Source organism: Scyliorhinus torazame, chromosome 15, assembly GCF_047496885.1.
Source record: "Scyliorhinus torazame isolate Kashiwa2021f chromosome 15, sScyTor2.1, whole genome shotgun sequence".
Classification (NCBI taxonomy): Eukaryota; Metazoa; Chordata; class Chondrichthyes; order Carcharhiniformes; family Scyliorhinidae; genus Scyliorhinus; species Scyliorhinus torazame.
In genome coordinates this window covers 146,009,952-146,037,011 of record NC_092721.1, presented here as the reverse complement: position 1 = coordinate 146,037,011, position 27,060 = coordinate 146,009,952, and the positions used below count along the sequence as shown (strand labels likewise).

The following is a 27,060-nucleotide window of genomic DNA, read 5'->3' as shown; positions in this document are numbered from 1 at the left end:
AAACAGCTGCTCAAACTCCCCTGCCAACACCTTACCAGCTTATCCACTGTAATGGGCACGGTCTCACTCTGCAAGCCTGTTCCCGTCACCCTTCCTTTCCTCCCTTCCAACTGACTGGTGGACTTTTGCTTGCCCTCATTTTTCCCTGGATTCGTTTTGTGTTTTTGACATCCTTTGGCTGCATTAAACTTTCCAACAAACAATCATACAAAATTCCGCCCACAAACTAGGCGAGAAAATAAAAGCTCTAGCAAGAGCCACCGAACTTGCGACCTTCACCTTTGTGTCGCCAACAAAGTATCCAATGCCCATTTTTACATGTAGTAGTTAAGCTGTTTAATATTTCATGAAGAACTGAAAGTGACAACTGCGACTTTCAGAAAATCATATAAATATTTTGATGAACTTTCAAGTGGAAGTGCATTAAAGCATAAAAAGGCAAGACGTTTACTGCTACCAAACTTAATTATTTTAATACTTTGGCATAAAAACTGCAGTCATTTACAAGCCTCGAGACAAACATTGGTTGTTTATTTATTCAGAATCCATTCAAATTTTTAACAACAGTGTTTTTTTAAAAAAGGGACTAAAATATATCACAAAATGAAACAGTCACTACTGTCTGCTGACTGACCAGAGGAGGTTAAAAATCTTCGGCATGTGACATTTGGAAACAATAATAAAAGAAAACAATCGCCTGAATTGGGGTACTAATATCAGTGAAAACCAGAGCTTGAAGAGAGTTATTTTATCAATATCTGGGAATGATTATGATCAGAACAAGTTGGACCATTATAAAACCCAACAAATAGGAATCCAATCTAATTTACACGAATAATACAGTAAACCCAAAGTTTCCCAACAAATGGAGTGGCTCTCGACACCACTCATTGTGACAAGGACATTGTCGTATTCGGAAACAAATATCCAGGGAACTGAAGGGCACCAGGAATAATCAGTGAGTGACATTAGAGGGCAGGATAGCTAGGTGTACACTTTGTTGGTAGTCATAGAAATATATACCATAGTTGCTAAACTATTTAGTTTGTATCAATCCTTGGTGTCACCATGTGCATTACTTTAGAATTTAAAAAAATAAACTAATGGAAATAGTAGCTTGCTGAACTACAACATAGTGGAATGTAATTTTTTTTTTTTTTTTAAAAAGGGGGTGACAATTGTGCATTTAAACATAGTGGTGATGTAGAAACCATAACATGAATTTTCTATACTGCAATATGCAGACTTTATAGTATTGGAATATTGTACAAGTGTAACAAAGATGGCTCAGGACACCTTTTTCCAGCTCTTCTCTTTGGTGGTCACTTTTACAAATTAATTGCTGAATGTAATCTATGAATTGTTTTATAACGTGCACACAAACACGCCCCTTCATCTGATCTACCGTGAAGAAAACCTGACAATATGAAGGCCTTCATTACTAAAGTTGGGTACATGTTCAAGACATTGACTGTTCTTTGCTCTACATCTTGCATCCCCTCGAAACCCTTTCATATTTAAACAGTTCACACTTGACTACCACAATGCTAATAGGAACCATCTAAATCACAGATAACCAACAGATCAAGTATATTTAAGGCAGTAATTCAATTTTGGGGTTCAGGTAACATTGGCTGCTGAATTCCTTAATTTGATTAATTCATTTGTTTAACATTTCTTTCAGTTGTATTCGAGACATTTTAAAACGGATGAAAATTACAGTATTTGCATAAATGTACATTTGTTCGAAACTACATTTGTTTGCATTGGCCCCCCTCAAAAACTGGAGTCAACCAGAACCACAAGATTTACACTGATTCTCCAGCACTGAGGCAAGGTTTAATTGGCAGGAAAAATATGATCACCATTTATATTGACATCATGCTAAAATTAGCTTTTGTACAATGTCATATAATCTATTTTCATCAATGAAAGTTTGGTTTAGAGCAGAGGTTTTGTTTTTTAAAAAAGAAAAAAAACTACAGTAGGACAACACATTCATTTTTGCTTCCCTCGTGACCCAGAATGGAAAAATGCACCCCATTTCTTCCCCTCATTTGCAAATGGTGATAAAGGCAAGCTACATTTTACAAAAGATTAGTGCTATTTAAAAAGACAATATACACATTGTTTACTATTCTCGGTCTTCACATCATTTTTTCAGTTAAAGAAAGTGAACCTACACATTAATAAGCACATGATTGTTCCTAGTACCAAAGAACATATCACTGATGGCATACAGTACTAGAATTAAAATTTTGCACATAGTTGTATAAATGCTCCAGGTATTTCATGCAGAATATCTTTGGAAGTCGCAAATTTTGGCGCATTGCCAATTTAACTGTCATTTTCTTTTTAAATATCAGCTATGAATGAAATAATGGCATCACCTTGACCTATTAAGTACAGTGCATTAAAATCATTGCTATGAAAAGCATTCAGCTTCACCATGCAAAAGCATTCAGCTTCACCCAAGGGAATTGTTGCTCTTCAGTGGCGTATCCTTGGACTGTGATTCATTTGGAATAAAGTGCAGTTTAGATCCCCTCATTCATGCAGAATCTATGGACAATTAAAAAAAAAAAGTGGTTCATAGGTGGGTAGTTAGCACTTAAGATCACAAGAAATAGGAGGCCATTTGGCCCATCTAGCCAGCTCTGCCATTCAATAAGACAGTGGTTAATCGGTGGCCTGAATTCCACTTTCCTGCATGACCCTCCAAAAACCTCTTCCGAAATCTCAATATATTCAAGGCTGAGTTATGCAATGGCACAGTCTCCACTTCCTTATGTGAAAAATAATTTTCTTTATGTTGAAAAGAATAGCAAAGACTAATGACCTCATTCATCTCTGCTTTAAATGGGAGACTCAAAACTGTGCTCCCTTGTTCCAGATTCTCCCACAAGGAAATCCTCCCTCCATCTACCCTGTCAGGTCCCCTCAGAATCTAACAGGATTCAATAAGATCACCTCCCACTCTTCTGAACTCCAATGAGCATAGCCCAATCTCTCATTTTGATATTTGTTGTAGGGAGAGAAAGACAAAAATGGAGTGGAAAACGTGTATGGGACTAAATGAATAGAGGGTTTTGCAGACTGATGAGTATAGCAGGTTAGGTGGTGATGTGACCAGATCCAAACGGAACATGGAATTACATCATACCTATAACCCAAGGAAAAACAGGTGTAATTGAATTGTTCATAGCAAACAACTGCTCAAGTACTGCAACATACTTTAAGTTCAACATATGAATTAGAAGGAGTAGGCCACTCGGTCCCTTGAGCCTGCTCCACCATCAATAAGATCACGGCTGACCTGATTTTAACCTCAAATTCCTGCCTGCCCCTGGTAACCTTTACCACCCCCCCCCCCCCCCCCGCCCCCCCCCCCCACCTTGCTGATCAAGAATTACCTATCTCTGCTGAAGATATTCAAGGACTCCACCGCAACCATCTTTTGGGGAACTGAGTTCCAAAGTCTACAAACCCTCAAAATAATTTTCCTCAACTTTTTCCTGAATGGGCGACCCCTTATTTTGTAACCAACATGGTGTCAGTGTCTATTATAAAAAATTCAAGGATAAGCTGGCACCTCTGATGGTGGGGATGTTTGAGGAGACGATAGGGAAGGGGGTGTTGCCGCAAACCTTGGGGCAGGCATCGATTTCCCTATTGCTTAAAAAAGATAAGGATCCGACGGAGTGTGGGTCGTATCACTTTTAAACGTGGACGCAAAAGTATTGGCGAAGGTACTGGCGGGTAGGCTCGATGAGTGCCTCCCGAAGGTGATAGGTGAAGATCAGATGGGGTTCGTGAGAGAGAGGCAGCTCTTTTCAAACGTTAGAAGGGTATTGAACGTGGTTATGGCACCGGCGGAGGGGAAGGAAACAGAGGTGGTTGTGGCATTGGACGCTGAGAAGACGTTTGACCGGTTGAATGGGGGCACTTGATGGCAGTTCTGGGGCGGTTTGGGATTGGACCAAGATTTGTGGACTGGGTAAAGCTACCATAAGGAGCCGAGGGTGAGTGTCCACACAAATAACATCAGCTCAGAATACTTTCAGGGGTATGGAAAGGAATAGTGCAGGGAAGTGGCGTACAGAGCCTTATATGCTGATGACTTGCTGTTATACATACGTGTCGGAACCGAGTGGGTCAATAGGGGGAAATATTGGAGCTGCTTCGGGTGTTTGGGTCTTTCTCGGGGTACAAACTAAATCTAGATAAGGGCGAGTATTTTGTGGTGTCTCAGCTGGGGGTCGGGGCAGGGCCGTAGGGCAGGGACTCACTTTAGATACCTGGGGGTGCAGTTTGCCTGGGAGTGCAGGGGGGGGGGGGAGGCGCCACAGGTACAACATTTCTAGTTTGGTGGGGAGAGTGAAAGCTGATCTGGCAAGGTGGGATGGTCTCCCCCTGTCACTGGCGGGTCGGATACAGGCGTTTAAAATGATCATGTTGCTGCGATTGCTGTTTATTTTTCAATGCTTGCCGATTTTCCTGCCAAAGGCATTTTTCAGAGAGAATGAAGGAATGATTACCTCGTTCGTATGGGGAGGGAAGGTGGCTGGAGTTAGAAAGGTGCTGCGACACAGGGGAAGGCAGGCAGGGGGTTTGGGTCTTCTGAACCTGATGTATTATTACTGGACGGCGATGTGGAGAAGGTACGGAGCTGGGTCAGAGGGGTTGATTCCCAGTGGACGAGAATGGAGGAGAGTTTATTCAGGGGGTCGGGATTGAAGGCTTAGTAACAGCGCCGCTCCCGATGGTCCCGGGGAAATACTCAGGGAGTCCTGTAATAATAGCTTCATTGAGAATTTGGAGGCAGTTTCGCTAACACCTGGCGTTGGGGGCAAGGTCAAGGGAAACGGCGATTCAGGGGGACCACAGATTTGAGCCAGGAAAGTGAGATGGAAATTTTCGGAAATGGGAGAAGGGGATTAAGACACTAAAAGATTTGTTTCTTGGGGGGGGGGGGCGGTTTGCAGGATTGAAGGAGCTGGAATCAAAGTATGGGCTGGAGCAGGGGGAAATGTTTAGATACATGCAGGTTTGAGGTTTTGCCAGAAAGGAGATACAGAGCTTCCCGGTGGAGCCGGCCTCCACATTGCTGGTGGAGGTGCTGACGACAGGGGGACTGGAGAAGGGGGTAGTGTCGGCAGTTTACAGAGCTATTTTGGAAGAGGAGAAGCCACCACTGGAAGGTATCAAAGCAAAGTGGGAGGAAGAGTTGGGAGAAGATATGGAGGAGGGGTTCTGCTGTGAGGTTCTCCGGAGAGCGAATGCCTCCACCTCGTGCGCGAGGTTGGGGCTGATACAGCTGAAGGTGGTATATAGAGCACACCTCACGAGGGTGAGGATGAGCCGGTTCTTTGAAGGGGTAGAAGATGTGTGTGAATGTTGTGGAGTGGGGCCCTGCAAATCACATTCATACGTTTTGGTCCTGTCCAAAGCTGGAGGATTACTGGAAGGAGGATTTTAGGGTAATCTCTAAAGTGGTGCACGTGAAACTGGACCAGGGCCTTCGGGTGGCCATATTCGGGGTGTCAGGCCAGCCGGGGTTGGAAACAGGTGGGAGGCGGATGTTGTAGCCTTTGCCTCGTTGATCGCCCGAAGGCGGATCCTGATGAGATGATGGAGAGCAATCTCTCCACCCTGTGCGCCCTGGCGTGGCGGGGGGACCTGTTGGAATTCTTGACTCTTGAGAAGGTTAAGTTTGAACTGAGGGGAAGGGTGGAGGGGTTCTACAGTTCATGAGCATTATTCATTATGCACTTTCAAGAACTGGATAACATCGAACATTAGTGGGGCGAGGGGGGAAAAGAGAGATACTGGGCGGGATACTCCGCAATCGGCGCGATGTCCGCCGACCAGCGCCAAAAACGGCGCAAATCAGTCCAGCATCGCGCCGCCCCAAAGGTGCGGAATTCTCCGCATCTTGAGGGGCCGAGCCCTCACCTTGAGTGGCTAGGCCCGGGCCGGAGTGATTTCCGCCCCGCCGCTGGAAAGGCCTTTGGCGCCCCGCCATCTGGCGCGGAAATGACTTTGCCGGGCGGCGCATGCATGGGAGCGTCAGCGGCCCCTCACAGCATCCCCGCGCATATGCAGTGGAGGGGGTCTCTTCCGCCTCCGCCATAGTGAAGACCACGGCGAAGGCGGAAGGAAACGAGTGCTCCCACGGCACAGGCCCACCTGCGGATCGGTGGGCCCCGATCGTGGGCCAGGCCACCGTAGGGAAACCCCCCGGGGCCAGATCGCCCCGCGCCCCCCCAGGACTCTGGAGCCCGCCCACGCCTCCTTGTCCCACCGTTCAAAAGGTGGTTCAATCCACGCCGGCTGCCGTGGGTTGACAGCGGCGGGACTTCGGCCCATCATGGACCGGAGAATCGCCGGGGGTAGGCCCGCCAACCGGCGCGATTTCCAACGACCGGCGCGGCGCGATTCCCGCCCCCGCCGAATCTCTGGTGGCGGAGAATTCAGGACACGGCGGGGACGGGATTCACGCCAGCCCCCGGTGATTCTCCGACCCAGTGGGGGGTCAGAGAATCGCGCCCACTATGTGTGTTAATGTGGACTATGGGTGATTCCGGATTCCTTTTTGTCATTTGTTTATGTTAACATGTGGGCTAATGTTTGGGGTTTGGTGGGATCATGGTTATTGATATGGGGCTTGACATATTCGTCACAATTCTTGTTTATTGTTGGTGGGTGTAAATTTGGGAGAAAATGTGAAAAAGGAAGAGAATAAAAATATTTTTTAAGAAAACATGGTGTCAGTGTCGAACTGACTAGAACTACACAAGACATCCACTCATCCTGCTAAGAGATCCCTTGTAGAAACAATAGAGCAGAAAGAGCATTTCAGATTGGCTGAAGGGGCTCATACCACGGTGATCATTGGGATGTAATCCTGTGTGTTTATGACTAAAATTAACACTTAACCATCGGTCAAATAATGGCCAAAATGTGCGCAGCTGAGATTTTCCAGTGCAACTGAAAGTGAAAAGGTTTTAGCTGGAACGCCAAATTTTCCATTCTTGCTTGCAACAGGTCCTGCCACGGGAATCCCACCCAATGTTTCTCCAACAGGTTACAATGTGAAAACAATAAAGTATATTTACAAACTTATGATATCCCAAATGGTTCTTTGCAGTGAGGCATTTTATAAATTGTAGTCAATTGTTGTTATATAGGAAACCCAGCAGCCAATGTGTGCTCAGCAACGGAAGATCAGACAGAAATGGATGCCATGCAAGAAATAATCTCATTCATATCCTGGCTTTACTGCAGGGTGTGCCTGCTTCACAGGCGGGTATCTGGCAAAATCAAATCTAATTCGATTAAGATGATCAATAGCTACTAAAAGACTGTACAAAAGTGTAGGAACAGAACAGACAACTTACAGCCTTGTGATGTTCTAGAATCATCTGAAGTGTTGAAGGACTTTTGGATAACCTCTCATTTTTGTCGCCACTTGATGTTTCTCCTAAAATAACAAACATAGCAAAATTATGTTAGAGATAATTAGGATGTTGGATGGTGTGTGTTATTGTATTGCTGGGAACAGATAGTATTAATACAAATGCTAGTGTTCTGTATGTTTACCTAGAAATATCAAGATCCATGGACTGCACAGAAATGTCAGGTCTCTATTGGTATATTATATCACATTGATGCTGCAAGTATGTGCATGCATTTTCAACTGCAGAATGCTTCATCAGTATAGTAGATCAACCAAAAATCAATGGTATAAAATGACGTGCCTTTTTCCTGGTTAATATAATGGTACAATATGCAGATTAGTCAATAAAGACTTACCTTTCTCATTGCCAGGAGTATATGCTGAGGAATATCTGGTATGATGGTCGCTAGCAGAAACTTCACCACAAACACTATATGCTAAAATAAAAATATATTTTTAATCTTGGTTACACAGCATGTGTTTTGTGCAGTACTTTTAATGCAGAAATTGATCCTAAAAGGAGGAGATACGGTGGAGTGGCGAACCATTTGGCCAAAGAGAAATGTAGCAGAAGTATTTTACTGGAGAGGAGATGAAGGAGAAATGCAGGAATTCTAGAGCTTGAGGCACCCAAATCAGAGAGACAAGACAATACTTTTGATGTCCAGTGCAGCAAGAAACCAGCAGCGAACAGTGGATAGTTTTTCTCATACATCTTTGGTTCTAACAAGTTCAGCTAAACTAGTGGTTTCTTGGAAATAAAAACACCATACCATGACCGCCAAACAAAATATGACATACTTATAAAATCATCCAAGACATTTATGTTCAAAATTGGTTCAAGACAAGCAATATCACATTTGCCTTCTGCCATGTGTTATGGGCCAAGGTTTAGAGAACCCCAAAGTGTATCTTGGAGTTCACCTGACCCACAACTTTTAATAGATTGTGGTATGGGGAGCACACTGCCCACTCTACAGGTGTGGTACAGCAGAAATGGAGAAGTATTTTTAAAAACAAAACAACGTTTATTCTATGAACTCAAGTTAACCTTTTTAAAACATACAGTGAACATCTAAGCAACCATTAATTCAAATATAACCCCCAAAGAATACAACACTAAGTAATCCTTTAAGCTTTCCTTTTAACATCCATAAGACTAAAAACACCTTTTACCAGAAGCACATCAGGTTAAAGTCACTACTGTTATTAGTTTTAAATCACCAGGATCGATTTACAGTCTTTAGATTAGAGAGAGAGACGTTTTACACCTTCTGGCTGTGACTGCAGCTATCCAGCTCTGAAAACGACACTCTGCAGTAAACAGCCTAAAATGAAAGTAAAAAGCTGACAGACAGCCCAGCTCCACCCACTCTGACATCACTGCAGTAATAAACACCCATTTCTTAAAGGTGCTCTCACTATAGATACTTATATACAAACCCATTTATGAACAACCATTTCTTAAAGGTACTCTCACATGACACATACTTACAGCCAGGCCAAAGCTCTGCACATGTTGGGCTGTTTGTTCGGAGAACTCTAGTCTCAGCATTAAATGCCTCGAAAATATGGGCAAAAGTACCCACTTGTTCCAAATATTTAAAATAAATCTTAAGTATGTGGGGAACACAAGGAACTTCTTGCAAGCTTTCTTTGATACCAGAATTGACACAATGGATTCATTCAGTACGAATCCAAAGTGATCAGAGACTGCTGCCTACAGACCCCACACCACTCTGATCTGGATCATTCACTCTGATCTGGACCATTAAGAGCCCAAATCAAGTGTGTTGTGCTCCAGCAGGACAAAGTACAAAACACATAAATTGTAGCATGTCTGTAGCCGTGGACTATTCGTGAAAACACAGAAATATTTGAAGCACGAGTTATACAACAAAGCTATTTGTTAAAAACCCGAGGCAATTTCCATTTACTTTGTGCCCTTTCAAATCCAAGCCAAATTAATGTCCAGTAACCAAGAGAAAAAGTCCATCTCTGCCTCAAAGCAAAATATTTGGGGAGATCCATCAAGATCAAAACATTCTCATCCCTTGCTGCTCATTTACAGAGGAATCAAACAGCTTCTGCAGTAATCAGTGAGATTTGTTGGTTGTAACATCGTACCTCAATTACAATTAGGATGATCAGTTGTTCATAAAAGGGTCGCTCCCTTGCAAAATCAGTGTTGAAAGCAATCACACAGGCATTGGTTACCACTGCTACGCCGTTTATTAGATCCAATATAGTCAACCATTGACCTGAAAATAAAGAGGAGAAATGTTCCAGTACCTAAAATGTATGCACTCTCTTACATATAAAAATCGCTAGTGAAAGGCATATAGAGAAGCAATCAATAAGTAATTTATTTTGATCACCCAAAAAGTGGCCATTTTTGTATCTCTACGCAGCTTTGTTAAAGTCTTTGATGCTTCACGGTCATCTAAAGTGCTTGCCTTCTATCTGAATTGATATATGCTGGAGCACAATCTGATTATGAATTCAGAGATCGAAAGTAATTGCATAAAGATTTTTTTAAATTTTAAAAATAAATGGTCAGTTGGTCTTGCATTCACATATTTGAGCAAAGCCACATGCAGAGTGAGATAATAGTCTTGTTCCGATTGTCTTGCTAATGCCACGGTTTAAATGTGGTAAACTAATCAGTTAAGAGCTCACAATTGACAAATTTTAATGGCAGCCATAGGTAACGAGCGCGTTTTGTTTTTTTGTCCCTCCTGTCGAAAGTAAAACTATTTAAGTAGCTTTCACATCTTCACGATGTTCGAACTACTTCAGTTCATTTACTAAACAAAGGCCCAAATGCAGCAAACACTTTATTAGTGTTGGTCGAGATAATGTTGGCTAGGTACCTGATACATTCCTTTAAAGTAGGAAATGATTAATATCTATTGGGGATTAAAAAAAACTGGGTGGCATGTGGCGCAGTGGTTAGCACAGGGACTACAGTGCTGAGGACCCGGGTTCGAATCCTGCCCCTGGGTCACTCTGTGTCAGCGTGGGTTTCACCCCTACAACCCAAACATGTGCAGGGTAGGTGGATTGGCCATGCTAAATTGCCCCTTAATTGGAAAAAAAATTATTGGGTACTTTAAATTTATAAAAGAAAACTTCCGATGGCACAGAATTCCCTCACTTGGTCTTTGTTTGTGCACCAAGTCCTGAAATGGGGCTGAAAACCTAATTGGATTGCGGTGACAATGGTATGGAGTCAGTGGCACTGATAATGAGTGAGATCTTTCACCTAAAACTATTGTAATGAAAGCTCGAGACTTGGAAGTGATGCCAAAAAACCTATATTGGAGCCAATAATCTTTGTGGGTGGGATTTTCTGGCCCTTCCCACTGGCAGGATATTCCAGTCCCCTTTCCACTGGCAGTGTATCCGGAGCGGGTGAGGCATCAGGTGCAACACCTTTCCGTGGTCCAATTGAGGCCCTTAAGTGGGTAATTTATAGAGCGGCTGGTCAGTTAAATGGGGCGTATCCTTCTTCAATCCCCCAATGCCAATTGGAGGCCCTCTCCACAGCTTTGTCTCCCCAAGTCCACCCCCTACGCCCACCCAGTCCTGTCAAATATGCCCTCAGTACTCCCCTCGATGGGACCCCATCAGTCTAGCCCTGGGGAGATCTCAGCCTTCCCTCATTGTTTGGGTAACATTGATGCTGAGAGGATGTGTGTTTGAACATGGCTGCTCATGACTTTATGTGCTTCTGAGTTATAGGTCAATTTACCATTTTTAACAAATTCTAACAGCCATTCATAAAATATCTTACCAATGTCTTGAGCCATGAAAGCAATGGGACGTTTGTACATCCATAGCAGTCGCTTGGCATCAACTCGTATGTCGCATAAAATGGTTATGAAGAACAGAAGTGGTGCCAGAGGGAATGAGATAGAAAAAAGCTGGAAACAAAAAAAAAAAAAAAAAATGGGGTCTGGTGAATTTAGTTAATTTTGTCATTTTTTAAACCATATTAAAATTAATATGTATATACAAACAGGTTCTTGCTTAAGGAAGCAAATTCTCCAAACTGAAAAATTATTCTGACCAAATATGCAAGAAATATTTGTGCCACACAGGCAATGACTATCTGCAACAAGTGTGTATTTAACCATCTCTTTTGGTGGAATTCTGCCATGCCCCCACTGGCGGGTTCAATGGCCAGGGGATGGGGGCTGAGGGAGAACTTTTATGCTGACGCAAATTGTCTGCAGGAAGATCTTCTGGTGTCACCTAGGCGGATTGGAAACCTGCTGGAGGTGGACGTGAAGCCCATTTGCATCCCGCTAATGGAATGCAGATGACGTCCTGACCACCCACACCTGATTCTCTGTGGCGCCAATGGGAAAACACACCAGTACGAAACCCCTCTGGAACACCGTGGTGTGCAGATGTCAGGACTCACTGAACAATGCCTGGAGCGGCATCCAAAGTTCAGGATGGAGGTCGCCAGCAACCCTGGGTCCTAGAACACCACAGCACTGGGTTGCAGGGGGGAACTTTCCAGATTCCGTTTCCTGGAGAGGTTTCCTCTTCCGGCCTCAATTTCCTGGAGGTCCATCTTCACTGACCCACTATTGAAGAAAGGAGGTGGACCTCTTGAAAATGAGATTGGGTGTCTTTTCAATATAGTGCCTGGATAGGACAGCGGACTACGCACCATCAGTCTTGTCCTATAGGATATGGCGCAAAACATCCAGTTGCATAATTAATGAGGTTGAGGACAGAAGGTTTGGCATGTTTTCCTGCTGACTTCTGCAGCAGGAAACATTCCACCCACGGTCACTCAATCCACTAACAACATTTTGGAGATCACCAGTGACCGGAAACGGAACTGGATCATAAGAATACTGCAGCTGCAAGAGCAGATCAGAGCATGGGAATTCTGTGCAAGTAACACCTCCTGATTTCCCAAAGTTTTTCATCACCCAAGCACAAGTCAGAGGAGGGATGAATCAGCTTCAACAGCACTCGGCTGCAATCCATCCAGGACTGCAATCTTAGGGTGTTCAGGCTGAAAGGGTTACTATGGGAGTGGGCAAACTGTACCACCCACAATATGATATAGAGACAAGAGACAGTCATGGGGAGTAGTAGAGCGTAATAGTGAATCACTGGTACACTGTACCTGCAGCATGTACCATCCAAGCTGTGCAGCAGTAACGGGCTTCATCAACAGCACATTCTAAACCTACAGTCTCCGTCACTTAGAAGGACCAGAGGAGCTGATGCATAGGAACATCTCCATCTTCAAATTCTTCTCCCACCATCCAGACTTGGAATTACATCACTGCTCCTTCATTGTCACAGTGTTGAAACCCTGGAACTCCCCACTAAGAGTACTGTGGTGTGCCTACACCAACCTGACTGCAGAGTTCGACAGGAACAATTAAATAAAAATGCCTGGCACAGAACGCTATCTGCGTAGTGGGTGGCATTATATATACTTTCAACCCACAAGTCATTCAACTCTTTTGTAATCACCATTTGCCCTTTCAGTACCTGAAATTTCTGCTTGGCAAAATTGAGTTTAAAAATGAAGAAAATGTGTGCAGCGCGATGGCGCAGTGGTTAGCACTGCCGCTTCATGGCACCGAAGACCCGGGATCAATCCCGGCCCCCTGACAATGTGGAGTTTGCACCTTCGCCCTGTGTCTGCATGGGCCTCACCCCTACAACCAAAAAGATGTGCAGGGTTGGTGAATTGGCCATGCTAAGTTGCCCCTTAATTGGAAAAGATAATTGAGTATTCAAGGTTTTTTTTTTAAAACCCCAAATAAATTAAAATATACTGACCGGGTTGCCTGATGTCACAAATTCCTACTGCTTTTTAAAAACGGAACCAGGCGCCGTGACCTCCAGAAGGGAGGAGGGAGGAGAGCATCACTATCTCCACTGGGCACCAAGGAGTCCAAGGGGACAGATCCCACTGGCCAGCTCCAGAGGGGGTTGGGAGTGCTCAGGATGGTGTGAGATAAAGAGGGAGCAGCTGCCAGGAGCAGAAGGTTGCACTCGTGGAGGTCGCAGTTGGTGTGGGTCATCCTGAAGTCTGCTGCTGTGTTGTTTAAGTGAGCTTTTAGTGCTGTGCAAGTCTGCAGTCTGGGGCATGGAAGTATGGGACAGGGCAGTCTGCGGGGCACATAGGGTGGGGTGTAATGAGTGAAGAAGCCGGGCCCATTGGGCTGGATGGATAAGAATCTGAAAGATAAAGCAAGATTGTGCCTGGACTGCATATATTTTGACCTGGACCGGGCCCGGTAGGACAAGGGGGCTATAGGCAAATAGCTGGTCTGCCACAGGTGCAGGGGGTGATTAACTGCACCCATGTGGCTCTCTGCATCAAGGAGTTTCCTTCATAAACTGGAAAGGGTATGTGACCATTTTCCAGGAAGCATGCAGGACAGCTACATCCTCGGCCAGTCGCAGCTCCCTGGAATCTTTGAGGGATGCAAGGACGGCTCACTGGGGACAAGGGATATCCCCTCAGTCATGGCTGATGACACCAATGCGGAGACTACAGATTGCAGTGGACCAAGTACAACGTGCCACCTGACCAGTCAAGCAGTGCATCGGCCGGTTAAGGATGCGGTTATGTTCTTCCGGTGGCTACCATGGACGAGTAGGTCGCACATTTGATAGCTCCCGTCTGTGACAAACTTTTGGACCTTTATCTCCCATTTTTTGCCGGATTTTATTGGATGAATCAGTGGCGAGTGAGACGGTGAGGAGAAATCCCCCTCCAGCGTATGGAGAATTGGACCAGAAATGGCCATGTGAGAAGACAAAGTTCTACAAGAAAGACATGAGCAGAGCTGGCAACATGGGAAAGCATGGTGGAGAAGCAGGGCCACGGGGAGATGGCACAGTGGTCGACAGGGCAGCTGGTGAAGTTTTTTTTGAAGATTGCTTTGCCAAGCTTAAGAAGGACATGCTGGACCCGATCAAGGCTTTGACTGATCAGGTGGTGCAGAATCAAGAAACCCATGGATGTGCGATCCAGAAGGTGGAGAAAAAGATGTCTGAGCATGAGGAATACCTAACCGTGCTGGAGACCAAGGTGGAGATGATGAATGACAGCCAGAAAAGAATGCAGGAGAAGCTGGAGGACTTGGAGAACAGGTCCAGGAGGCAGAACCTGAGAATTGTCAGCCTCCCTGAGGGCAGTGATGGATCGGATGCGAGGGCCTATGTGACGAACATGCTGGAGAAATTGATGGGGGCGGAGGCGTTCCCTCGGCCCCTGGAAGTGGATAGAGCGCACAGAGCCCTCGTGAAGCAGCCCCGAGCGAATGAGCCGCCAAGGGCGATGGTGGTACATTTGCACCAGTTCCTGGACAAGGAACACGTTCTGTGGTGGACCAAGAAAGAACGGAGCAGCAGGTGGGAGAATTGTGAGCTGCGCATTTATCAAGACCTGGGTGCAGATTTGGCCAAGAGACGAGCCAGTTTTAATCGGGCAAAATTGTCCCTCTTTAAGAAGGGGGTGAAGTTCGGAATGTTGTACCCAGCGCATCTGTGGGTCACATATGAGGAACAGTAATTTTACTTCGAAATAACAGACGATGCATTGACTTTCATCAGGGAAAAAAGACTGGATGTGAACTAAGGTCACTGAATCCTTGGTGAGTGCTGCAATGGTGATCTGTTGACAATCACTCTTGTGCTGCTTTGAATAAGTAGCTAGTGTGCAATAAGGGGCTGTTTCGATGGCTAAAGTTAACTTGTCTTACTGGGAGCTGGGTGGAAGGGGGGGGTGGGGGGGGGGGTTGTGGTTGCTTTTTCTGTGGTTGTATTTCCACTGATTTTTCTGTTTGTTTACTGGGGAATGTGATGCTTTGAATATGTATGTTCAAGTGATGGGAGAGGCGAGAGAACAATGGGGAGACAGTCTGTTTGGTGCCATGGGTGGAAGCTATCAGGTCAGCTGACTCTTGGAAGCAGTGCGGGGCGAGCAGGTGATAAGCTTGAGCTTGATATGGGGGGTTTCTGGTGCTGTTACCCGGGGGGGGGGGGGGGGGGGCTGCTTTGCTGACAGGGGAGGAACTGTTACTAGGGGACAAATGGGAGGTCGGGGACGGAGGACGCCCGAGGGGGGGTTCAAGGAGGCAGGGGATGTGAGCTGGAGGCTGGCCTAAAAAGGGTGATGGCTAGTCGACAGGGGGCGGGAAACCCCCCGACCAGGCTGATTGTGTGGAACGTGAGAGGGCTGAATGGGCCGGTCAAGAGGGCTCGCGTATTTAAGGGGGCTGAAGGCAGACATGGCGATGTTACAAGAGACACACCTAAAGGTTACAGACCAGACTAGATTGAGGAAGGGGTGGGTTGGCCAAGTATTCCACTCAGGGCTGGACTCAAAGACCAGGGGGGTACCGATTTTGATTAATAAACGGGTGGCATTCGAGGCAGGGAGAATTGTGTCAGACAGGGGGATAGGTACTTACTGGTGAGAGGGAAGCTGGAGGGGGTGCGGTGGTACTCGTGAACGTATATGCTCCAAATTGGGACGATGTGGAATTTATGAGGTGGGTGTTAAGTAAGATCCCAGACTTAGTCACATTAACACAGTCATTGATCCGGAATTGGACCGGTCAAAATCCAGGACAGGGAAGGTGCCAGTCACGGCAAAGGAATTGAACGGGTTTATGGAACAGATGGGAGTGCAGACCCATGGAGGTTTGCATGGCCAAGAGCAAAGTAGTTTTTTCTCCCATGTCCACAAGGTATACTCTCGGATCGATGTTTTTGTTCTGAGCAGGGCTCTAATACCGGGGGTGGTGGATACGGAGGAGTACTCGGCAATTACAGTGTCAGATCATGCCTCACATTGGGTGGATCTACGGGTTAGTTTGGAGAGAGGACAACACCCGCTACGGAGGCTAGATGTGGGGTAGTTAGCAGACGAAGCGGTCTGTGGGCGGGTGAACAAGTCCATCCAGAACTACCTGGAAACAAATGATACAGAGGAGGGGCCTGCAGCAACGGTCTGGGAAGCTTTGAAGGCAGTGGTTAGAGGGGAATTAATCTCGATACGGGCCCCACAGAGAAAAGATGGAATGGGCTGAAAGGGACCGGTTAGTTGAGGAGATACTCCAGGTGGACAGGAGATATTTGGAGGCCCCAGTGTGGGGCTACTGAGGGAGCGGCGGAGGTTACAGGTGCAGTTTAGGCTGTTGACTACAGGGAAGGCGGTGGAACAGCTGAGGAAGGCAAGGGGGGGGGGGCGATCTAGGAGTATGGGGAAAAGGCAAGCAGAATGTTAGCGCACCAGCTCAGAAAAAGGGAGGCGGCCAGGGAGATAGGGAAGAGTAAAGGGTAGAGGTAGGATCACGGTCCTGGACCCAGTGAGGGTGAATGAGGTGTTTTAAGGACTTTTACACCAAATTATATAAGTCTGAGCCCCTGGCTGGGGTGGAGGGGCTGAGGCAGCTTTTGGGTCAGTTGAGCTTCCAGAGGGTGGATGAGCTGGGAGCCCCAATTGAAATTGAGGAAATAATGGAGGGGCTGGAGGGCATGCAGTCAGGCAAGGCCCCGGGGCTGGACGACTACCCAGTGGAATTCTATAAGAAGTTTTCAGAGATATTGAGCTCACTGCTGGTGAGGACATTTAATAAAGCAAGAGAGAAGGGAGTCCTCCCCCCCAACAATGTCGCAGGCCTCAATTTCATTGATCCTGAAACAGGAGAAGGACGGATCCGGAGTAATGTGGGTCATACAGGCCAATTCTTCTACTGAATGTGGAGGCCAAACTGCTGGCTAAGATACTGGCCACAAGGATAGAGGATTGTGCCCCGGGGGTGATAGGGGAAGACCAGGTGGGATTTGTGAAGGGTGGGGCACTCACGGCCAATGTTCAAAGGCTTTTACATGTTATTATGATGTCCTCAGAAGGAGAGGAGATGGAAGTGGCGGTCGCGATGGATGCGGTGAAGGCTTTTGATCGGGTGGCGCGGGATTACCTGTGGGAAGTGCTGGAAAGATTTGGATTTGGGGAGGACTTCATTGACTGGGTGTGGTTGTTCCATCAGGCACCAGTAGCGAGTGTGCGTACGAACTGGTTGAGGTCGGGGTATTTTAAACTACACCGAGGGACGAGACAAGTGTGTCCCCTCGCCCCGCGTGTTTGCTCTGGCCATAGAGCCACTAGCCATGGCGTTAAGAGCCTCTTGGAACTGGAAGGGGGGGTGGAGCACCGGGTCTCACTTTACGCAGATGACCTGCTCTTGTATATTTCAGACCTGTTGGAGAATATGGGGGAAGTTAACCGGAACCTAGGGGAATTTGGTAATTTTTCAGGGTATAAATTGAACATGGGGAAAAGCGAGATGTTCGCGATCCACGCAAGAGGACAGGAGAAGAGACTGGGAGAGCTGCCGCTTAGAATGGTAGGGAAGAGCTTTCGATATCTGGGAATCCAGGTGGCTCGGGAAAGGGAGGCACTGCAAAAGTTCAAGCTATCCCGGCTCGTAGATCAAATGAAAGAGGACTTCAAGAGATGGGACATGCTCCCGCTATCACTGGCGGGGAGGGTACAGACCCTAAAAATGATGGTCCTCCCCAGATTTCTGTTGGTCTTTCAGTGCCTCCCCATCTTCATCCTGAGGGCCTTTTTTTAAACAGGTAAATAAGGTTATTTCGGGCTGTGTGTGACCGGGTAAAACCCCGCGAGTGAAGTGTTGCTGGAGCACAGTCGGCGGGAGGCTGGGTTTGCACTCCCGAACTCTTGTAGTTACTACTGGGCGGCTAAGAGAAGCCCTGATTAGGAAGTGGGGTGGGGGAGGGGTCGGCATGGGAGGGGATGGAGGCGGCGTCATGTAAAGACACAAGTTTGGGAGCACTGATAACGGCACCTCCGTTCTTGCCGGCCTGATACTCCACAAGTCCAGTGGTGGTGGCGGCTCTCAGAATCTGGGGCAGTGGAGGAGATACAAGAGAGTGGAGGGAGCATCAGTTTGCACCCAGATTTGTAATAACCATCGGTTTGTTCCGGGTAGGCTGGATGGTAGGTTTCGGAGATGGCAAAGGGCAGGAATTAGGAGGGTGGGGGATCTATTTATAGACGCGAGTGTCCCCAGCTTAAAAGCCTTGGAAGATAAATTTGAATTGCCAGCAGGAAATGGGTTTAGGTATCTGCAGGTACGAGACTTCTTAAGAAGGCAGGTTCCGACTGCTGCCGCCACAGGGGATACAGGGCAGAGTAGTTTCCAGTACCTGGGTGGGAGAGGGGAAGGTATCAGATATTTACCAGGAACTTTTGGAATCAGAGGAAACTCCGGTGGAGGGGTTTAAGGGCAAGTGGGAAGACGAGCTAGGGGGAGAGATAGAGCCTGGTTTTCGCTAAGGCGATGTCCACGGTACTCAAAATACGGGTGGTGCCGAGTCCAGAGGTAGTGATCTTTAGAGTGTTGGAAGAGCCAGGAGTCCAGAGGGTGAAAGAGGCCGACGTCTTGGCCTTTGCCTCCCTGGTAGCCCGGAGACTGATCTTATGTGGAAGGACGCGAAGCCCCTGATGTAGAGACCTGGATTAGTGACATGGCTGGGTTTCTTAGTCTCGAGAAAATAAAGTTTGCCTTATGAGGGTCAATGCTGGGGTTCACCCGGAAGTAGCAGCCGGTCGTCAACTTTCTTGGGGAAAATTAAAATGTCAGCAGAAGCAGAATTCCAAGGGGGGGGTGGAAAAGAGGAGGGCCAGACTGTTGTTTTATTGTTGGGGTGCGTGAAGATTGTGATGGGGTAGAAATGTTTATTGTACCATGTTTATGTCGCTGTTATTATTATTATAAAAATTGCAAAAGCCCTAATAAAAATATTTTTTTGAAAAAAAAGGGATGCGGTTATCCCACTGCCTTGACAGGTTGGGCGGGGCCCTCTCCATACAGGTCCGTGGAGGGTTTCCCACATTTTCCTGGTCTGCTGTGCCCTACATAACCTAGCTCTGCACCAGTGCAACAACCTTCCTGAGGATGTGTACTCAGGGGAGGACAACGTGCAGGAGGGAGTCAGGGAAGAATCTGTTGAGAATCCAGAGGATGGAGACCAGAGGGGGGGGGGGGGGAAAGAGAGGGTGCGCATGGGCAGGAGGGCTAGAGATGCCCTTCTTGCTTCCCCCTTCAAAGAGGAGGACTGATTTGTTGTCCGACAGTGTGATACACCCCTCCCCCCCCAGGACATCGTAGCCCCACTGCTACCAGGGGATGAAGGTATGAAGGTGGAAGAGATATCAATCTTTAGGGTGCTGGGGAGTCAGAGTGCCTGTTGCAGGAGGGTGATCACAACAGGCCATGAGGAATGGTCTATGATGCTCCTCAGCTACTGCTGATGTCTGACTCCAGTCTGTCTGCTGCCAGCACGTTGACTCCCCGGCTGAAATCGGAGTGAGGTTCAGCCCTACATTCCTTTGTCCCTTTGCTCTAGAGGGAGATTAGAGCCGAGGGTCTAGGGTTCACTGAATCATGTCGAAGTCTCAGCGCTTAGTTGAAACATTCGCGCTGAGAGAATCAAACCACCTGCCTGACATTGAGGGCCAGTGATAGCAACTGTGCCCCAATGGGGATAAATGTAATGCCACTGGGAGGTGGGCTCTTCAGGTAGGCATTAAGGTGGCAATGAACAATAAGATTTAATTCAGTGACAAATCCATATTAACAACTACTGGTGCCTAACTTCACCCATGCCCACGCTGTGCCCCTACAATTCCTTAGATTTACATACCCTCCCACTATGTCTAGATGTGCCCAGGATGAACGGAGGTGCTGGTGGCCTGCTGCCTGCCACACCCGGTTGCTGGAGATGCCCTTTGTGGATGTCCTCTGGAGGGCCGGGACCTGGAAGCCTCCAACTACTTTTGGGTGGCTGATATTCACGCATCACCTTGTCCTGCCTGCTTTACGGCGGTTTCAGGAAGGAGGGGGTTTCAGATTGGCCGGTCACTCCCAGGGTCTCCTGGATGGAAGGCCCTGGGATGTGCGCCAGCAGATCCTCCTTTCTCCAGGTGCTCACAGGCCCCTGGGTTGCTCCATGGGATGGAGGAGCAGCTGGAGTGTGCACCAGAAGCCTCAACATCATCTGGCGCTGCCAGTTTTGGAGGCCACCATCGGAACCATCCAGTTGAAGCCCTTTGCCATGGTCCTCAGGGATATAGTCACGCTTTGGAGTTCTCCCATCATGGATCTGATCGCTTATCCAAGGCTTTCCACTGCGGAAACAGTGTTGGCCTGGGTGCTAGGCAATGCTGGCACCAGTGCATGTGACAGAAGGGTTTGGAACTTACCATTCAACCCTGCTGTCGCTGAAGTGACGTAGGCACCCCCTCCTGGTATTCCCGGCTCCGCTTTGCATCTCAAGCAGCTGAGGGATGAACGTGTACAGAGGTTACGGCACCTGGCTGGGGCACAGCGGAGTCCTGGGATCCAGCAGACGCAGACTGTCCAATCCTGGGAAATTCCTGCTTTCACCTGATATGCATCAGAAGCAGCATGGTGCTCACCAGATAGTGACCCAGAAGCCTGCCTAAGGCCACCCATTGAGGCAAGGGGCAAGGTTGAGAAGGCGGGGTCTTCATGAATAACCTCAGCCGGTACAAGATTTGAACCTGCGCTTTTGGCCTCGCTCTGCATCACAATCCCGCTGGCTATACTCACTGTAGTAAGCTAACAAGGTCAAAATGCCATTTTGAAACAACATCATTTTATACCTTGATTTATACTTGAAGAATTGTAATGTAACTACTTGATTAAGAAAGGCTGGGTTTTATTCAAAAGCCAAAGAATCTTCCAGCCCTTCATGCTGATGGGATTTTCTGGTCCTGCCGATGTGATGGCTCGCCTGCACTATCGCGACGAAAGCCAGGTGGGGGGTGGTGGTATACTGCATCATCAGGAACAGCACCAAATCAGATAGTGTGTTGGTTCAGCATCACTCTGGCCTTGGACCATAGTAAAGATAAAGCTGACGCGTGTACAAAGATAAATACAGTGTGAAAGATACATTGCTCCTTCCAATGGACAATGTAAATCGATAATGAAAATTACAATTTTAAAACTTCACTAATAAAGAATCTCATCAATTACTAAATTACAACAGACCTAATCAGAGACGGGATAATAAAAAAAGTAAAGGGTCCAAGTGATATTGTCCTAGCTATAATCATTTACTGGATGCTCCCAAGGCAGAATCTGAAAGAATTGCTGTCAAAGAAAGAAGGAAGGAAGGTACCTTACAACTGCAACAGCCTGATCATCCAATTCAAGTTGCAAGGTCGGCTTGTGTTAAGTACATGTTTTGATTTTGTTAAGTATGCGTTTTTCTTTTAAAATAAAGCTGTTTTTATTTGCTATTTGTGGGTCCACTCTAGAGTGTTTTATTGGGTTATTTTAGAATTGCCGTCACAGGACACAAGTCAGGAGTGAGATGGAATACTCTTCACTTGCCTGGGATGAGTGCAGCTTCAAGCAGCTCGGCACCATCCAGGACAAAGCAGCCCGCTTGATCCCTTCCACAAACATTTACTTTCTCCCCCATTGGCAAGCAGTGGCTACACGTGTGCCATCTGTAACAGGCACTGCAGGCAGCACCTTCCAAACCCAAGACCGCTACCACCTAGAAGGACAAGGGCGGCAGGCACATGGGATACCATCACCTGGAAGTTTCCCTTCTAGTCACTCACCTCCAGTAAGAAATATAAATATATATCACTGCTCCCTCACCATCTCTGGGACAAAATCCTGGAACAACAGTACTGTGGGTGTACCTGCACCTCAGGGACTGCAGCATGTTCAAGAGATAGCTCAGCACCACCTTCTGAAGGGCAATTAGGGATGGGCAATAAATGCTGGCCGAGTCAGCGACACCCACTTTCCATTAAATAAAAATTACCCTTGGATAATTAAGAACTATTAATTAAAATACCCAAAATGAAAATGGATGATGGATTTCCTAATCACATCTCAAATAATTGTTTGCAATTGTTAAAACTGCAGATTTCATTAAAGTTATTTCTTCTGGTCCCCTTCGCAACAAGTGTTCAATCTTACCATTTGGTAACCATACTGTATGATTTTCTCAGTGTACTCCGCCAGTGTGAAGTCTCCCAGGTCTGGTTTCTTGGATTCTTTTTTAATACAATCATCCACTGTGGATTGCATGGGAGCTTTTGAAGATAATCTAATTTTTATCCTGCTGCAGATTCGGTTTTTAGTTTTCCGGAACCATCTGCAAGACATAAAGAACAATGAGAAGTTCAAGTAAAATGTCAACAAATATATAATCATGATATTATACAAATTCTGATAGTGACCCAATTAAATCAAAAACACTTCCCACAGCATTCACAACAATTCATTGGGTGTTGCGGCCTATAATCTGGGCAAAGACCGGCTTGAGAAAAATAAACCTGACTTTTGTCATCCACAATATGAAATTAGCTGGAGATGGGGTAAAGGGGTAAGATTCCAATTAAATCCTTACCTTGATCACTTTTCCTCAATTCATCAATAAATTTAAATATTGTTGAGTTAATGTTCTCAGTCAACATGGTTTGCTGCGTATTTTGGAATGGGATTGAGTTATACAAATTGCTCGGTGCATATTAAACAAATTGAAAATAGCTATATAGATCCAAGTCCTCACAAAAGCAATGTACTGTGGATTCTAGAAATAAAAACAGATATTCTGAAGGTCTGACAGCTGTGATGATAGGTAGACTATCTCTGTATACAATAGGAGTAGTTCATCGTCATCTGTATGTGTATTATAAGTTATATGTTTTACTGCTGTAGTTCTAGCATCCGACCAGCAGGCGGGGCGAGTATGCACTACCGGGACCTGGATGCACCATGTGTTCCATCAGAAGGTGTTTGTGAGGAGTTGATAGCAGTTGCATATTAAAGTAGTTCTGTAGTATCTTAGTGTTGGACATTTATTTCCAACTGTATTCACCTTAGACATTTTAGTTATTTGTTAGTGTAGTGTTAGTAATAAATAACTTTGTTTATATAACAAAGCCTAATGTTCTTTGCTCACACTGCAATCTCAAGATTCCACATCAGCCCAATCAAAGAACATTACAGCAGCATCTATGGAAAGTAACAAAGTTAAATGTTTCAGGTCAATGATTCCTGCATGTTTGACATCAAGCAACTCCTCCCCTGTGCAAAGTCTTGTGTATTCCCTCGTGTATACACTGGTGTGTTCCCTTCGTATGCCACCTCAGATGAGATACGTCACACTTCTCTGGAATTAATTCCATTTGCCACTTTACTACCCACCTGACCGGTCAATTGACATCTTCCTGCAGTCTACAGCTTTATTCCTTACTATAAACTAGATGATCAATTTTTGTATCATCTGCAAACTTAAGCATGGAGGGCATGGTTAAGTCTAAATCATTAATTATATTCACAGTGAAACAAGGAATTTAAATATGGAACGACAGAACCTCACGGCAAGCAGCCATCCAGTCACAAAAACACCCATCAACCTTCACCCAATGCTTCTTGCTACGGAGCCAATTGCTTTAGAAGATGGTTGTCAGTTGCCTCCTTGAATCACATGGTGTAGGTAAACCCACAGTGCTGTTAAATAGAGAGTTCTAGGATTTTGGTCCAACAATGAAGGAACGGCGATATATTTCCAAGTCAGGATGTTGGGAGACTTGGAGCAGAACTTGCAGGTGGTGGTGTTCCCATGCATCTGCTACCATTCTAACTGGCAGAAATGGTAGATTCGGAAGCTTTTGTCAAAAGGACCCTCTGCAGGTTGCTGCAGTGAATCTTACAGACTAAAGACTTTGGAAATGTACAATCAAGTGGGTCCTGGATGGAGTCACGCTTCTGGAGTATTATTGGAACTTCACTCTTGCAGGCAAGTAGAAAGGAGATGGTGGACAGGCTTTGGTGAGGCAGGAGTCAGTGTTGCGTGTAGTTGGTCCAGTTCAGTTCATAGTTAACAATAACACCTGGGAGCATGTTGATGGTGGGGGTTTCAGTAATGGTAGTGTCCTCCATTGAAAGTGAAGGACAAGTAGTTAGACTCTCTTGTGTAAGGTTTTCGGGCAATTCGGCCCTTTTGGAACTGCCCAAGCATAAAAACTCAGAGACTGTAAACTGACTTTTCAGCCAAGAGAACAGAACCAGTTTTCCCAGCAGGCTTGGTCCGCTGAGCTGAGTAGGGACATAAGTACATAAATATTTACAAACACCCCCCTAGGAGCTACAAGGAAGAAGGAGCCAGACAACAAGATAACATCAAAACACAGACAAAGGGGCACGGGAATACACAGGAGGCTTGCATGCAAGCAGGACAATGGGATGGTCATAGCCCCATGCAGATGTAAAGGACTTTGCCTCCACCAGAGCAGAATCCAATCAACACCCCATCAACATAGCAGCTATCTCCGGAGCAGATGGAAGTCTTTGAAAATCTTCAAGGGAGCTCAACCTCGTTATCTCAAAAAAAACAGACTGGAGGCGGACCTAGGGGAGGTACTCCCATCTCGACAGGTCTGACCGGCCCAAAGGGGGCGGGACCAGCGGGAACTTTAAACCTTACCTTTTTCAATGCAAAAGGGGCTGGCCGATCACAGGACAAAGCCAGGTAAAACAATATAAAAGGGGCTGTGTTTCGATTGAGGGTCTCTTCGTTCTTGGCTCGACCTCTGCACCCCTGACTTGACCTCTGCAGCCTGTGACCGTAAGTATCCTGCAGCAGCTTGCGAAACTCCCTTGACTTTAATAGTGGTTGAGGCTTTGGGGAAGGGAACTTGTTTTGTGCCTTGTGATATTGCTAAAAACTGTGTAATCATAAGAATTTTCGTTGTGTCCGCTATATTACTTTTGAATAGCCTTAGTTTGTATTAGAGCATAAGATTTTATTGTGTTTCTTCTGTTGATGATTTTGACCTGGGTTTTGCAATAAACCTTGATTTGATGATAATTGGAGTCGTTTAAATTCTTCAATCTTTCACCAGCGATCTCTGACCAAGTCATTGTTAAAATACTCCTCACCTTAATTCCGGGTTCAGGAATCGAGGGTCATCTTGAGCGATTCACTCAGGACAGACTGCTGGTTAGGGAATAAACAGCAGTGTCCTATTCTCTCTCTTGGGAAAGCTACTCTAGTGGAGTAGGAACCGGGTGAGTGTTGCACCACCGGCAAGAGAGAGAATCACCTGGGTATTGGTAGGGGTCTGGAGATCTGTGTGATATAAGTCTCAGGCTGTCGGTTAGGAATAAACGGCAGGCTTGAATCAGTGCTCTCTTCAGTGGAAGTGTCCCAGTGCGACATCCCCTGGCCTCTGAAGTTTCAGTGCCAGCTGGAGAGAGACACACACAGATATTCAAACCCCAGATATCGGCCCAGTAGTGGAGTAGCGGAGATGGCACCCTCTACACTTGTTGGAGGTGGTCATTGCCTGGCATGAATGACACTCGTCACTTATCAGTCCAAGCACAAATGTCATCCAGTCCTTGCTGACTGTAGACACTAGCTGCTTCCAGTACTAGCGACATTACAAAATGGAACTGAATATTGGGTGTGATCTACATTTTCAATGATTTACAATATCTGATTAAAATAACAAGAGTTCAGCGCTGCAAAGACTTACGGTATGAAAACATCTGTTAGAAGTTTGGGAAATAGTTTGAAGATCATGAGTATAACGACTTGAATACCAAGCTCTGACATACAATTGTTCAGTGCTCCACAATTATCTTCAAAATCAGTTAGTCCAAGCAATTGAAAAAACTTTTGATTGTTCTGTCAATAAATTTAAATATCAATGGTTAATACTTTAAAAAAAAACTCAATGTGAAGACTTTTACTAATATGTTCTACACTACCTTACCTACCTTTCTAAGAAATGCAATATAAAACAAAGATGAGTAACTGTTGGCAAAATGGAAGGCAAATAGCTTTAATATCAAAGCATCATTGTAGTTGGTTTGAGTCCGGTGGTTTTCTACAAAGAGAAGAGACCATTTTTGTTAGCATTGATGTTGCCTGGTACAAATTAGTCTCAATAACACTTTATTTTAGAAAACAGATTTAAAGTGTAGATTTTCAATGGCTCTTTCTCTTCTTGGTGAATAGCTCTGGTCTCTATGGATCTCTATTGTTTATTAGGAATACAAATTAAATCAACAGAATCAGGCCAGCTAAACTGTAAATTATGTTTGAAGAAAGAGTAAAGCCAAGGTCTGATACACAATGTACAAGGCGAGTACAGAAGCCTTGTTTAATGTTGTTAGTTCAGAATAATATGCATCTTGAAATTATCCCCCCAGGAGAAAATACATTTCTAAATCAAGTCAATGAGACAGGTTAGACTGGAGAACAAATTATTCTTAATATATTTCAAAACTTCATTAAAAATGCTTTGCTTCAACACACTGTAACTAAACAATTAAAATTACCAGTTTTATTATTTTTCCCTTACAATTATGTTTCCCTTACAGAACTAGAAAATGTAATGGCAAAACAGCCTAAAGAAATATCCGAGACCTACATTTATATTATGCCTTTCGCAGCCAGTTTGAGCACAGCGAAACAGCGAACTCCCAGAAACAGCAATAACGATCAGACAA

At 45.7% G+C, this 27,060-nt stretch overlaps 1 protein-coding gene across 2 annotated transcripts in view; it reads right to left on the bottom strand.

The window, feature by feature from the left end:
- Positions 1–485: 485 nt before the first annotated feature.
- Positions 486–27,060, bottom strand: part of LOC140391875 (anoctamin-7-like) — a 147,856-nt gene continuing 121,281 nt past the window's right edge. For both annotated transcript variants that reach the window (XM_072476866.1, XM_072476867.1), the window contains 8 exons: positions 26,326–26,435; positions 26,082–26,233; positions 22,513–22,690; positions 11,256–11,385; positions 9,587–9,720; positions 7,816–7,896; positions 7,401–7,483; positions 486–2,562 (listed from right to left, as the gene is read on the bottom strand). In XM_072476866.1, the coding sequence (XP_072332967.1) occupies positions 7,421–7,483; positions 7,816–7,896; positions 9,587–9,720; positions 11,256–11,385; positions 22,513–22,690; positions 26,082–26,233; positions 26,326–26,435 (848 nt within the window). In that variant the 3' untranslated portion in view covers positions 486–2,562; positions 7,401–7,420. The remainder of the gene's footprint in view (positions 2,563–7,400; positions 7,484–7,815; positions 7,897–9,586; positions 9,721–11,255; positions 11,386–22,512; positions 22,691–26,081; positions 26,234–26,325; positions 26,436–27,060) is intronic.